General features: G+C 33.3%; 2 protein-coding genes across 4 annotated transcripts; one reads left to right on the top strand and one right to left on the bottom strand.

Moving 5' to 3' along the window:
• The first annotated feature begins 673 nt into the window (after positions 1-673).
• LOC131598831 (uncharacterized) lies at positions 674-2,391 on the top strand. Its single transcript, XM_058871395.1, has 4 exons — positions 674-1,161; positions 1,281-1,499; positions 1,591-1,680; positions 1,877-2,391. Exons 1-4 carry the CDS (start codon positions 709-711, stop codon positions 2,105-2,107), a joined length of 993 nt encoding a protein of 330 aa, XP_058727378.1. The 5' UTR covers positions 674-708; the 3' UTR covers positions 2,108-2,391.
• Positions 2,392-3,915: 1,524 nt separating this feature from the next.
• LOC131594514 (double-stranded RNA-binding protein 4-like) lies at positions 3,916-11,386 on the bottom strand. 3 transcript variants are annotated; one of them, XM_058866667.1, is made up of 6 exons: positions 10,978-11,384; positions 10,648-10,803; positions 8,556-8,791; positions 8,229-8,454; positions 6,974-7,111; positions 3,916-4,544 (listed from the first exon to the last, which is right to left on the bottom strand). In XM_058866667.1, the coding sequence occupies exons 1-6, from the start codon at positions 11,276-11,278 to the stop codon at positions 4,267-4,269; spliced, it is 1,335 nt and encodes a 444-aa protein (XP_058722650.1). In that variant the 5' UTR covers positions 11,279-11,384; the 3' UTR covers positions 3,916-4,266. The 3 variants fall into 3 exon arrangements, with proteins under 3 accessions (XP_058722650.1, XP_058722649.1, XP_058722651.1); XM_058866666.1 differs by having other exon boundaries at positions 10,648-10,815; positions 10,978-11,383; XM_058866668.1 differs by lacking the exon at positions 6,974-7,111 and having other exon boundaries at positions 10,648-10,815; positions 10,978-11,386.
• Between the last annotated feature and the right edge of the window lie 1,206 nt (positions 11,387-12,592).

Genomic DNA, 12,592 nt, shown 5'->3' on the forward strand with positions numbered 1-12,592 from the left:
TTAATTAGAAGTCACAAAGTGGTTGATTTTAGGACATGAGTACTGAAAAAGGTGCTGTAAAGGTATGATGGTGGACTCATAGTCTACTTGGACACCAATGACAATTTAAGCTAAGAAACAAACTTCACATGGCAAGCATATTTTAAGTACAACCTGCGTTACACATCACCATCAACTCATTGCACAGAAACTTCACTTACCCTCTCAACTCAATACAAAGAAACTTCACTTACCACTCATCTTTTTTAACCTTTTTGAATCACCACTTTACTAAGTTTAGATTCCATTCAAAGAGAAACATAATTATTTTAAACCCTTAAAATCAACTTATAATTGTTTTGTAATGGCCGATGAGTCCACCCGAGATTTTAAATGACGGGTAAAGACTTTAGCGATTTCAATCCGTACATAAATAGTGATGTTGAATGTGATCGTTATGTTATAGTGTGAATTAATTACAAAAACAGTGAATAATGATATCAGTATCGATATTTTTTTAATATCGTTTTGTCATGGCCGTTTTCGCCGTAACCGACTTTTTTTAAAAACTTAGTCCACTATTTACCAATTACCTTTCCAAAAAGTAGTATTCTTGCCTTGCCCTTCAAGTAATAGATACATAAATACAAGTCAAATTGTCAACTAAACTACCTACTTTCATCAAACATAAATAACCAACCATTCTATACTTTTCTTTTCCACATACATATGCCTAGTACCAACATTCTAACCATGATGACAAACAATAACTTTGAGCTTGATTGCAAGAAAATTCATGATTCTTTAAGTGGTTTAACCCAACTAATTCCATCACTTGCTTCCTTAACCATCCTTGAAAGAAAACAACTAAGAGAAACTTATAAGGAAGTGTATGGTGAAGACTTGATAAACCAACTACAAAAATATGATGAAGATGATTTCTTTTCTTCTATGAAATTCTCTACTTTGTCTCTATGGATGCTTTGTCCACATGATAGAGATGCTTTTATAGCTAGAGAAGCTCTCCAACAAGATGAAACCAATTTCAAAGCTCTTGTGGAAATTTTTGTAGGTAGAAAATCAAGTCATGTTGGTCTCATCACACAAGCTTATCATAAAATGTTTAGAAGACAATTGGATCAAGATATTATGAACTTAGACCCACCACATCCATTTCAAAAGGTAAGGTTTTTCATGTTAATATTTTTCTTTTACTAGGGTTTTAGCTCGATTCTTTAACTCTTAACTCGATTCTTTAACGCTATCTTCGAAGAAAATGAGATTTGATTTTGAATGTGTAGATTCTTATGGCATTGTCAGCATCACATAAAGCTCACCAAGTAGATGTTAGCCATCATATATCAAAATGTGATGCAAGGAGGTTATATGAAACTGGAGAGGGAAGCTTAGGAGCTATAGATGAAGCTGTTGTACTAGAAATTTTAAGCAAGAGGAGTATTCAACAATTGAAGTTAACATTTTTGAGTTATAAACATATTTATGGACATGACTATACAAAGGTACTAAATAGTTATATTATGTTATTCAATATTTTTTAATTTGTTTGAAAAAAAATTGTTTTATGTATCTACAATGCATTTTATGTTTTAGTCTATCAAGAGAGGAAACTATGGACAATTTGGTAAAGCTCTAATGGTGGTTGTGAAGTGTATTTGCAATCAAGCACATTATTATGCAAAGGTAACCCTTTTTATCTTTGTTTAATCCTACAGAAGAATAGTGCGTTTTTAGTCCTTCGAAAAATACAGACGAGCAACTAAAAACACACGTGAAATTTCTAAAAAAATCAAAATTTATCAATTTTAATGAGATCAGAAACATATTTAATCTAGTTGAATATTAGAAATGAATTCACAATTTGAGTTAATAATGGCAGGGATTATGTACAAGCATCAAAAAGGGGAAAAGGGACATTGGAACTTTGGCAAGAACACTTGTGTGCAGGGCAGATATAGACATGGATGAGATTAGAAGTGTTTTCAAGGAAAAGTATGAGAAAGAACTTGGTGATGTTATATTTGAAAGCATTCCATGTGGAGACTATAGAGACTTTTTAGTTGCATTGGCTACAAAATCCTCTACCCCTTCTTACATCTTTACCAATTAGCAACAAAACTTGTTAAGAACAATGTAATTCTTACATCTTTACCAATTAGCAACAAAACTTGTTAAGAACAATGTAATTCATATGTGTTTTCTTTTTAGTATTTAGACAAAGCCGGCCATAATTATTACGCATAAAACTGTGAGGTTCTGGATTCGAATTCAGGACAGAATATCAGTATTTCTGTTGAATTAGGTCACGCGGACTTTTGACTTTTGAGTTGTATTGTATGAGTTGAAAAGTTTGTTTAACTTAATTAATTGTATCATATAATTGTATAATTGACTAAAAAACTATGTCTCTTTTTAAGAAGTAAAGTGAAATTTACTATCTTTGAAGTACTTTATGTGCAAACCATATTGTAACTTTTGTTGTTATGTCTTTTTGGCTATTTCTTTTAGTTTTTTATGCAGCTATTATACATAGGGTTGAGTCAGAAACATAGGATTTGTTTGGTTATTTAGGGTCTACTTGTCAATGTCTTAACAAAAGATGAATAATAAATGGATTAAATGTTGTTTTGAGTTTAACTTATTCATTTAAAAAGTTAGCGGGATCACATATTCCATCAAACATAGTTCTTTCCACTTGTTATGATATTGCCATGCTGGTCACCTCTTGAACTGTAGTGTTACTTATTCTATATATATATATATATATATATATATATATATATATATATATATATATATATATATATATATATATATATATATATATATATATATATATATATATATATATATATATATATATATATATTCTAGTTTTTATTTCTAGTATGTTTGTACATGTTAAATTGTTAACATTGTAATTTTTGTCATGAGCTTAGGTTCCTATTCCTTGGTCTCACCTCCACAATTCCTTCTTCTGTAGGCTTCATGTGATTAGGTCTTTGCTCCTTATCTTGTCCCGTATATATAGGCTCTTGATAGCCTTTTGCCCTTTTCATATGCTTAGATTACTATTCTTAAGATACTCTCTTGATTCTAGGTCGGGATCATTTCCCTTAACCGGACACTAGAATGTACTACCTCCGTTTTTTATTATATGTTGTTTTAGACTTTTCACACAGATTAAGAAAAATAATAATTATTGTATGAAAATGAGAAATTATGAAGGTTTTTACAAAATTATCTTTCATTAATGACATGTGGAAGATAAATTTATATAATTGAAAAGAGAGAATAATAAATATTTAAGGATAAAATAGGAAAAATAGCATTAATTATTCATTGAAATTGTAAAACGACTTATATTTAAATACAAATTTTTTTTTCAAAACGACTTATAATAAAAAACGGAGGGAGTAGGTTTTTTTATCTGAAAATTTGATATCCGACTTTAAGACTAATTAATATAATGGAATATTGTCAGTTTGATATCCGACTTTAAGACTAATTAATATAATGGAATATTGTCAATTTTCAATAGAGGACGCTCATTTAAAGACAAAAAGATTTGTAAAGATATTTGAGGACGCTCATTTAAAGACAAAAAGATTTGTAAAGATATTTGATGCAAAAAAACAATTTTGATCACTGATTTGAGAATCGACAACCGATTTTGATTACAACGTAATGCTTGTCGTAGGAAATCATTATCCTAACCAACATTGTTTGATAAAAAAAATGTCTTCCTCCCCTAATTGTAACTATCATAAGTTATTAGAGAAAATCGCATTCCCTTTATTCTCTATTTGAAACAAAGCAACTACAAATAGTAAGATTGAGATTTGAGAGTTAATTTTCCCCTTCGTTTAAGATAAGGTAAAGAGAGAATAAAAAATTAAATTCTTCTCACAATAAATGTCTTATTAAAATTATCAATAATTCTTAAGAAAATGTGTCTTTATCAATAACTCTTAAGAAAATGTGTCTTATTTGAGGGCAGGGAAACATATAATATATAACTGAGTGAGCCGGTGAGCTAGCTAGCTAGCTATCAAGTCTTGAAACAAATGCCGGGGCGCGGGTTCAAAACTGCGACATTCCAATTGTTCATCTTTAAAAAGGTGAATTATAAACTCTAGACTTCATGACCAAAAGAGTCTTGAAGCAAATAAAAAGTACAAAAAGTAATGTATATAGTTATCAGAGTGCTTATAAGCATTAATCCCAAATTGCCATAAAATACCATTCAGACAAGAAGCTTGCAGCTTTTCAATCATCTTGACGAGAATAGGAGTAAGCAGCCCACTTGTCGTCGCTGATCTGCATCAAAGCACCACCATTTTCAATATCAACATTTGTCTTTTTTGCATAAACAATGACCTTTTTTGGGCGCAAAGGGGGGCTGTCGTCTTCTGCAGTTGCCATATTACTAGTCCCAACATCAACATTGTCGCGGTCAAAGTATGAAGGAATAGGCTTGCATTCTGTTGAGGAAGAAACTACTGAGAAGCCATTCATATTTCCAGTTGAATGCGATTTTTTCTCCTCTGTAACAAAAACAATATCAGAATATAGAATTGCAGTATCATGTGTTTTAAGTTCAAACTTTATCTCCTTCAAACGCATAATGTTAGCAGAGACATGATTATCATCAATACATTGCAAACTAAATATTGAAATTACACCTTATTCTCACCTTAGACTAATGCCATTCAAAGTTGACAGTTTAACAGTAGTAGATAATTTCCAAATATAAAGGCAAAGCGCAGAATAGAGTATATTTATAGAAAGCATGAGGCACGTAAAATATTGGCATATGATTTCTTAATTAAACTTTTGCTCTTTTCATTCCCTGAGGCAAACAAACAAATAATAGATCAGGGTCATGTAGATCCTCTTGTTAGAGATGTACTTGCCAAGTTTGCCACCTAACTGTGTAAAAACTTGGTCAGAAATACAGCTTCGTGTAGCTTATAGTGATACAGTTAACATCCTAAAAAAGCGTAAGAGAAACCCGGCTTTGAAAAGCTGAAGGCAATGGTCATGGCATCTCATCCAAAAAGAGTAGGTACTCAAGAATTCATCTTGAGGCTGGTCCATGTTCGTTTCAGCCTGATAAACACCCAAGATATTGGCTTTTTGGATTACACCCTATCAGATAGAGCGCAAGAGAAATCAGTAATTGAAAAGCTGAAGGCATTTGTCATGGCAGTCAAGAAATGAAGACCTTATTTGTTAGGGGAACATTTTATTATTCGAAAAGACCATCACAACTTGAAGTTTCTGACAGAACAACAATTCTGCAGCAGTTCGGTAGGTTCCCATTATGAGAAGCTGTAGTATCAACTTCTGTCACTTTCACATTATGAGGAATAGGGGACAAAGTGACACTAGTGAACTACACAACCGTACTAAAAATATGGAGCTAGATATCTTTTCTCCGAGAAAAGGTATTAAGCAAGAGTTTGGTAGGTTCCCATGTACCAGCACAAGATCAGTGGGCTGAGGCCCTTACAAAACTTCTCTCTGCTGCAAATTCTCTCTGCTGCGTGACAAGCTTCAAGTGTTTGACATACTCAGCCTTATCAAGACAGACTCAACTTGTAAGGGGGAATGTTAGAGATGGTTCACTATCGGATATAGTTAGTTTCAACTGGCGTTCTTTCTAGATATAGTTGCAACTGTATTGAGATTTATTGAGGTTTATGGCATATTTTGCTTTATCTTCCACTGGTGGAAGTTATTGTTATTATTGCACAATTATAGATTTATTGAGGTTTATGGCATATTTTGCTCTATCTTCCACTGGTGGAGGTTATTGTTATTATTGCACAATTATGTGTTGTTATTGGCTGTTGCAGTTGCCTTATATTTAGGAGTCACTTATGATTGGAATTCTGAAGATTAGTAGATTTTGTAACAGATTGTAAAGAGGTAGTCTTGTAATGTGTATATATAGTGACTCTAAAGAATGAATAGATAAATTTTCACATGTTACATCTGTGGTGAATTTAACAAACTATCTATTGACAGCTAGCATTGTAGATGCTTTTAGCCAGTTAGAGTTAGTTTCTCTAACTGATTCTATAAATACTAATCTGTACTCCATTAATCATTCAAGAAATATAATGCACAAGGGCGTGTGCGAGTGACATGGGAAGAGAAAGTATCAATGAACGACCTTAAACTATATAAACAATAAAATGGTTTGAACAACATGAAAAGCACTCAGAAAGCGAGAAAGAAACCCCCAAAAGTCAGAAGGCGTCTGTTAGACCTCTTATTCGAAATGTGTGTAAGAGGAAAGGGCAAAATTGATTATGTCAGTTATGGGAAAATTACAAAATTACTGCTAGTTATGGGGCAGTTTCTTTATGGGACAATGACTGCTAGTTATGGGGCATTACTGCTGTGAGCAGTAATTAATTATGTAATTATCTATGTCTATTCAGTTCTGGGTGGTGTGTAACAATAGAAAGGAAAGACACTGAACAGGTGCAGTTTATCTTAGAAATTCATAGTGGAATTTGGAAAGGGGAGTTCCAAGGCTATCGAACTACTTGGTGGAACCGTATCCTCATACTGCTCTATCTTAGAAACTGTGTACTCTTTCATTGTCTGACTTTATTAAGTCAGCAATGAATATGTAAGTTGTTAATTGTTTTTGACTTGGTTTAACCCCTTACACAAATAAACAAGACAACACAAGAAAGAGGAGTAACAATCACGAGATTAGTGTAAAGGGTGAGGATACTTCTCTTAAGTCTCGTGACTGTTACTTCTCAACCTCAAAACACAGTGCAAGGGGTGAGGATACTTCTTTTCCTTTTTTTAAAATTCTCTTCAACTTGTGCTCTAGATTATAGACTTTACACAAACGACAGCCTACAAAATGCTGCCAGAAAAGATAAATAATTGACAATTTCGTTGCAGAAGTGAGCACACGGTAGAAATGACAAGGGCTTTGATGACTCACCATTATCTATGTTAGGTGGACTCTGGACGACTAATCCAGGGCTTACAGATGTTTCTCCATTAGAATGGTGTTGCAAACCAGTTATGACATTTTCCTTTGAGCAGTTAGGTAAAGACTCGGGAGCTTGTCCATCATGAGCTGACAAACAAAAGTACTGTGAGTATTATTATGTCTACTAGATAGAAAGAAAAAAAAAGTCTCTTTTATCTTAATATGATGATGATGATGGTGATAATGATGATAACAAAAAAATGATGTAGATCAGTAGATGTCACTATAATTGAGAAGTGTACTCTTATTATTTTGATTCTACAGAGGAAGAAAACAGTAAAGTCCAATAACTAGATAAACAAAACAAAACTACAGTTCAAGAGTTCTAGTCAAGATTATGCTTTAGTAGTTTAAATCTTTTTAATATTTTTGTTTATTTTGATTATTTAGCTAGAGCGTAATGCAAAAACATTTGAGGATAATTTTCTGCCTTTATTGCATTGATGGGATAGGGCGAACTCTCTGTTTTATTCCTGGTGTTCATCCTACAAAAAAGTTCAAAAAGTTTGCAACCAGGCTATATTTTGCCATGTTCACTTTACTACGTTGTACTTTTTGTACATTTTTTTCCTAAAAAAGGATGCAATATCTATTTTTGAATAGCTCAAAGGTTATCCAGTGATTTCTTAATACTGAAGATGGTATTAATTGTCACTAGTCTACAATCAGAGCCACCGGCAACAGGACACTTGGAAAGGCACAAAGTAAATAGAAGATAAAGAAGGTAAAGTGCAAAGAAGAAACATGTACATATAATTAAGTAGGCTAATTATGGATATTTAGCAATCATACACGGTTCTAATTGGTCAACACCAAAGACTACACAATCTTGTTTAGTTATTTTCAGTTAACATTGTACTACTAGACCATTAACACAAAAATATCATGCCAAATAAGATCTGATTTATGAGTACTCAATAACAAGGTAAACAAATATACGAGTACAAAAATAAAAATCTACAGATACCCTAGACTACACTACCCCGTACTTCCTATTACATTGTTTTTTGGTAAAGAGTAAGATCAACAATCAAATGCATGTTGGGATGGATATAAATAAGATCCTTTACCCCCCATAACCATACTCTTATACGTCAAATTCAACTTTCAAGAAACTAGGCCTCAGGGACTCGGATTTTTTATTATCCATATTTATGGGCATATGTCAGAATGGAACACTATGACACTAATATTATAAAAATACCTTTACGTTTTTTCAAAGTTGTATAAGCAACCTTGGCTGCAGCCATCTCTGCCTGCTTCTTGGATTTAGATTCCTGACCTGTAAATACCGCCCCTTCTACCTCCACTTGCGAGATAAATGTAGGCTTGTGAGCCTCGCCAGATTTATTGGTATTATAAACAGGCAATCGAAATCCTTCCTTTTGAACTAACTCTTGCAAGAGATTCTTGTATACCACAAGTTCATCCTGAAATTCAGACAACCATGGATGTAAAGAGATCTAAACAAAAGAGTTTAAGTTATAGAGTGAGAAAGTTATCTAACTGGTCATAAATGATTAAGCCTAACCTCTTGAACTCCATTTGGTGATAATGATTTAAAAGCAATTTCAGCTGCTGCGTGTTCAGCTTCCTTCACTGTAGGATAGAACTTAGGACTCTGGAAGGTCTGTCCATCAATTGTAACTTTGCACCTGAAACGTTTGGCATGAGGTGGACCCTCCCACTGAGGAGCATACTCCGGAAGACGTAAGCCTCTCTTTTGTGCATAAGTGTGGAGCTGATTCTTGTACAAATGAACCATAACTACGACAAAGTTGAACGTCAAAAAGTCAAACCCATGAGTAATATAATCAATATGATTAACTATAAACAAAAGAATATAAACCCATTGTAGTGGAAGGATAAGTAACAAAAAAGACCAAATATGTTATGTTGGTATTGTCAACTTCCTCTTTCTCGGTTTCTCTCACTATCGCTTGGATGATCTATGTATCCAAGTATCCAACCCTACCTAAAGCATTAAGGACCATTGCTTTTTAATGTTTTCTAAAGTTCACATATCAACATTGCCATTCAACAAACCATTGAGATTGTAACACATGTTATGTTCTTTAGAGCAAGGGCACATGCCGATATGAAAATTGTTCCAATGCACAGAGGAAACATGTTCATCATGTATTTGATTTTTTAACTCGACATTAGGATTAAACTCGTACATGGCTAATTAGGGTCTGGTTTCTAAATACTAAGTATTATTGACACGGAACACATGTCATGATATTGTAAATCTTGAAGCTAGGTGTGTTAGAAAGGTATCTAGATATGCATCATGATTCCTTCTCTAAAATTTTCAATTATGTGTGTACACTCTACCATGTCATACAATTTTTGAAATTTGATGTATATAGTATATATATTCAATGAAGAATCAAATACTATAATTATAATGATAAAATACTATAATTTTTGAACTTTGATGTTTCTCCATGCCTATTTTGTCACTTGTCAAATTCAATGTCAATGCTTCAGAAGTTATAGTAAATACATAGTATATTCAATGAAGAATCAAATATCATAATTATAATGATAAAATACAAGATGGAGCACAAAAACAATGAAAAATACATTTACGGAGTTGTGAATAGAGGCATCAAGTAACTAGATATTTTAAATAGTTATTGATAGCGGCCGCTATTCCGGGATATCGGCCCGGAGCAGTGACCCTCCGCTATTTGATGTTTAGCGGCCGCTATTTGATTTTTAGCGGGTAGCGGAAACGAGTCGCTTCCCAGCCCGAGCGGGTTTGAGCTGTTTTGAACGCCAAAACCCAAATTTACCCTTAAAGTAAATAAATCTGGTTTGATTATATATATGTTTTTCATTACCTATGTTTTTTTAAGTAATAGTCATTTAATAACTCTATTCCTCTTCTTTGTTTGGTTTTACATTAAATATATGTTTAATATATTATTCATATAATTAGTCTAAAAAATAGTCAAATAGCGGTTATCCCGCTATCCGCTATCCCATTTTTGGGGTCGGCCACTCCACTCCGCTATCCGGGATTAATAACTCTGATTTTAAAGATGAAAATGGGGGCCTTTAAACTTCTAAATCCCCAGCATAGTGTCTGTACTCTGTTGGTATACCAATAATCACTGGGCTGAAAGTAGAAAGTTCCAATGGCCAATTCACGATGGTAAAAAATAATAAAAATTGAAAGAAGAAAAAAAAAAGCAGGAAACTGAGGTTGGTAAATATCACTTGCACCAAAAACACAAAGATTTTCACAAGCATTCAAATGAAAACTCATATTGGATAAAGGAAACTATCTCATGAAGATGAAAAATGTCCTATGGTTTTAGATTTGTATAATTCAGGGTTTTGAAAAACGGTCCACGACCGCGAATACGGCCGCGACAAAACGGTTTTGGCAAATGCCGATATCGATACCGTTATCACCGTTTTCTATATTAAAGAACAAATTATCATTAATTCACATTGCGACGACCGTAATACACCTGTACCGACCGAAATCGCGATAACCTACCGTTTTTTAAAACCTTGGTATAAATCATGCTAAAAGTAACTCAAATTCTGCATACCACTCAACTGAATGTCAAATGAATCAAATAAACAAAAGACAGAAATCAAATTACATTTCAGGTCTTGTTCGTCCGGAACATCTGCAACAGTTGCAACAGTGCTATTGATCTGAGCAGTTTGGCATGCTGGTAGTTCAGAACTCGGTTGCAACACTCTGTTAGTCGGAAGTATATCACCAACACCAGGACTGCGAACCGGTGAACCTGAACCTGCATGTCCAACTGAAAATAAACATGAAGCTTTTGTAAAGATTAAAATCTAGAATAACAAAAATCAGTGCATACAAATCAAATCCCTAATACAACGATAAAACCTCATCACAACGTAATGCATGTGCGAAAAAAAGCTAAATCCCTAAAACAGCAACGAAATCGAAAACGTACCTTGCGAAACAGCTGCATTGAGAGGAGCGGGGAAGCTAGGTTGAGGAAAAGAAGCGAGATTAGGAAGAAACGGCGAAGCGATAGGGTTTTGTTCCGAGAAATGATTAAACGCGATCATTGCAGCGTCGTTTTGCGACAACTTGAGGGTTCGCAACGGCGTCGATGAAGTGAACGGGATGGAATTGACGGTAACCTTAGTGGTGAAAACTGGATTGTGCGGTGGTCCGTCTCTTGTGGTGTCGTATGATGGTAAACTCCATGCTTTCTTCTGGCACAGTTCTTGAAGCTTGTTCTTGTACATTGCTGAAGAAGAAGATGAAGAATAGTGTGTAGGTTTTTTTTGAGAGTGATATCAATTTGAACCAAAATGATGCGTTTTATTATGTCGGAATATTGAGTGTGATTTCATGATGGAAAAAGTGAGGTACTATTAATACCTCATTAGGAAATCATAAGATAAAAATAATTTAATGTATAGATTTTTTTACTTTATAAAAATTTTATTTTTTTTGTGTGTTTTTATTGTTTATATTAAAATAGGATTATGACATATCTTCAAATTGAGTATGAGATTTGAGATTTTGAAGTAAAATTATTATGAAAAGATGGGGAAAATATGGTTAAAGAAGGTGTGTTTTTGTAATCATAAATGATTTTGGATGTTTTATTGATTTTGGAAAATGAATATAATTATTTTCTTTGATTTAATATCTTATTGTTAAACAATAAAAGTACCGCAAAATTTAGAAAACAAAAATAGAAAATGAGTATGGTTAATATTGACCGCGATTCGATGGCCTTGAAAATATGGTGGTTACGTGTTGTAACCGATATTAAAGATAATTTGGCTCCTTTAAAATAAATTGGTCTTTTAATATTGGTCAACTCCCTTTTGGGCGAGTTAATATCGAAGATGTCGCCTAAAATATTGTCAACTTTAAAAAGACTTATTTTTCTTTGTAGTGGTGTAATTGGAAGTGATCATCTGATATGTTTCATTTATCATTCTTTCTAGATCGCCCATTTGTTGGTTGAGCGTTCTTCTTCTAGATATGACGCCCTTTTTTCAAGGTTCATTATGGTCCATTAACTTTTTAAAAGACTAATTTGATACCTTGTGTCTTCAAACAGCGTCACACTAGTCTTTTTTTGTTAGCTTTATTAATCAAAATCAAATAACTAGCCATGTGACATATATTTGGCGCTAATGTAGTTTACAAATTTAAACAACAAAAATTTTAAGGGAAAATTAGAAGAAGAACGGTTGAAAGCGAAACCATGGCAAAAGATGGCGATTACAAATCAAAGAAGAGAAAGAGTGAAGGCAAAATCGAAGGCGAATAACTATTACTTTTAGGTTTATGGTTTGCAAAGACGAGAGTGAAGGCGTCACTGTTAACAACAACTAGTAATTAGTTTTAGGTTTAAGGTTTGCAACTGTTATGTGTTTTAAATTTTAGGGTTTTATTATTTTCAAATGTTAAATGGTGTTCAAGATTAATGAAGTGTTATCTATTTTAGATTTTAGGGTTCTTAAAATATCTCAACAAATATCTACCAATAACAAAAATTAAAAAAGTACCTTGAGAAATTGTTGCATTAAAAGAAGGGGTGA

Source organism: Vicia villosa, linkage group LG4 (assembly GCF_029867415.1).
Source record: "Vicia villosa cultivar HV-30 ecotype Madison, WI linkage group LG4, Vvil1.0, whole genome shotgun sequence".
In the NCBI taxonomy this organism is placed as follows: Eukaryota; Viridiplantae; Streptophyta; class Magnoliopsida; order Fabales; family Fabaceae; genus Vicia; species Vicia villosa.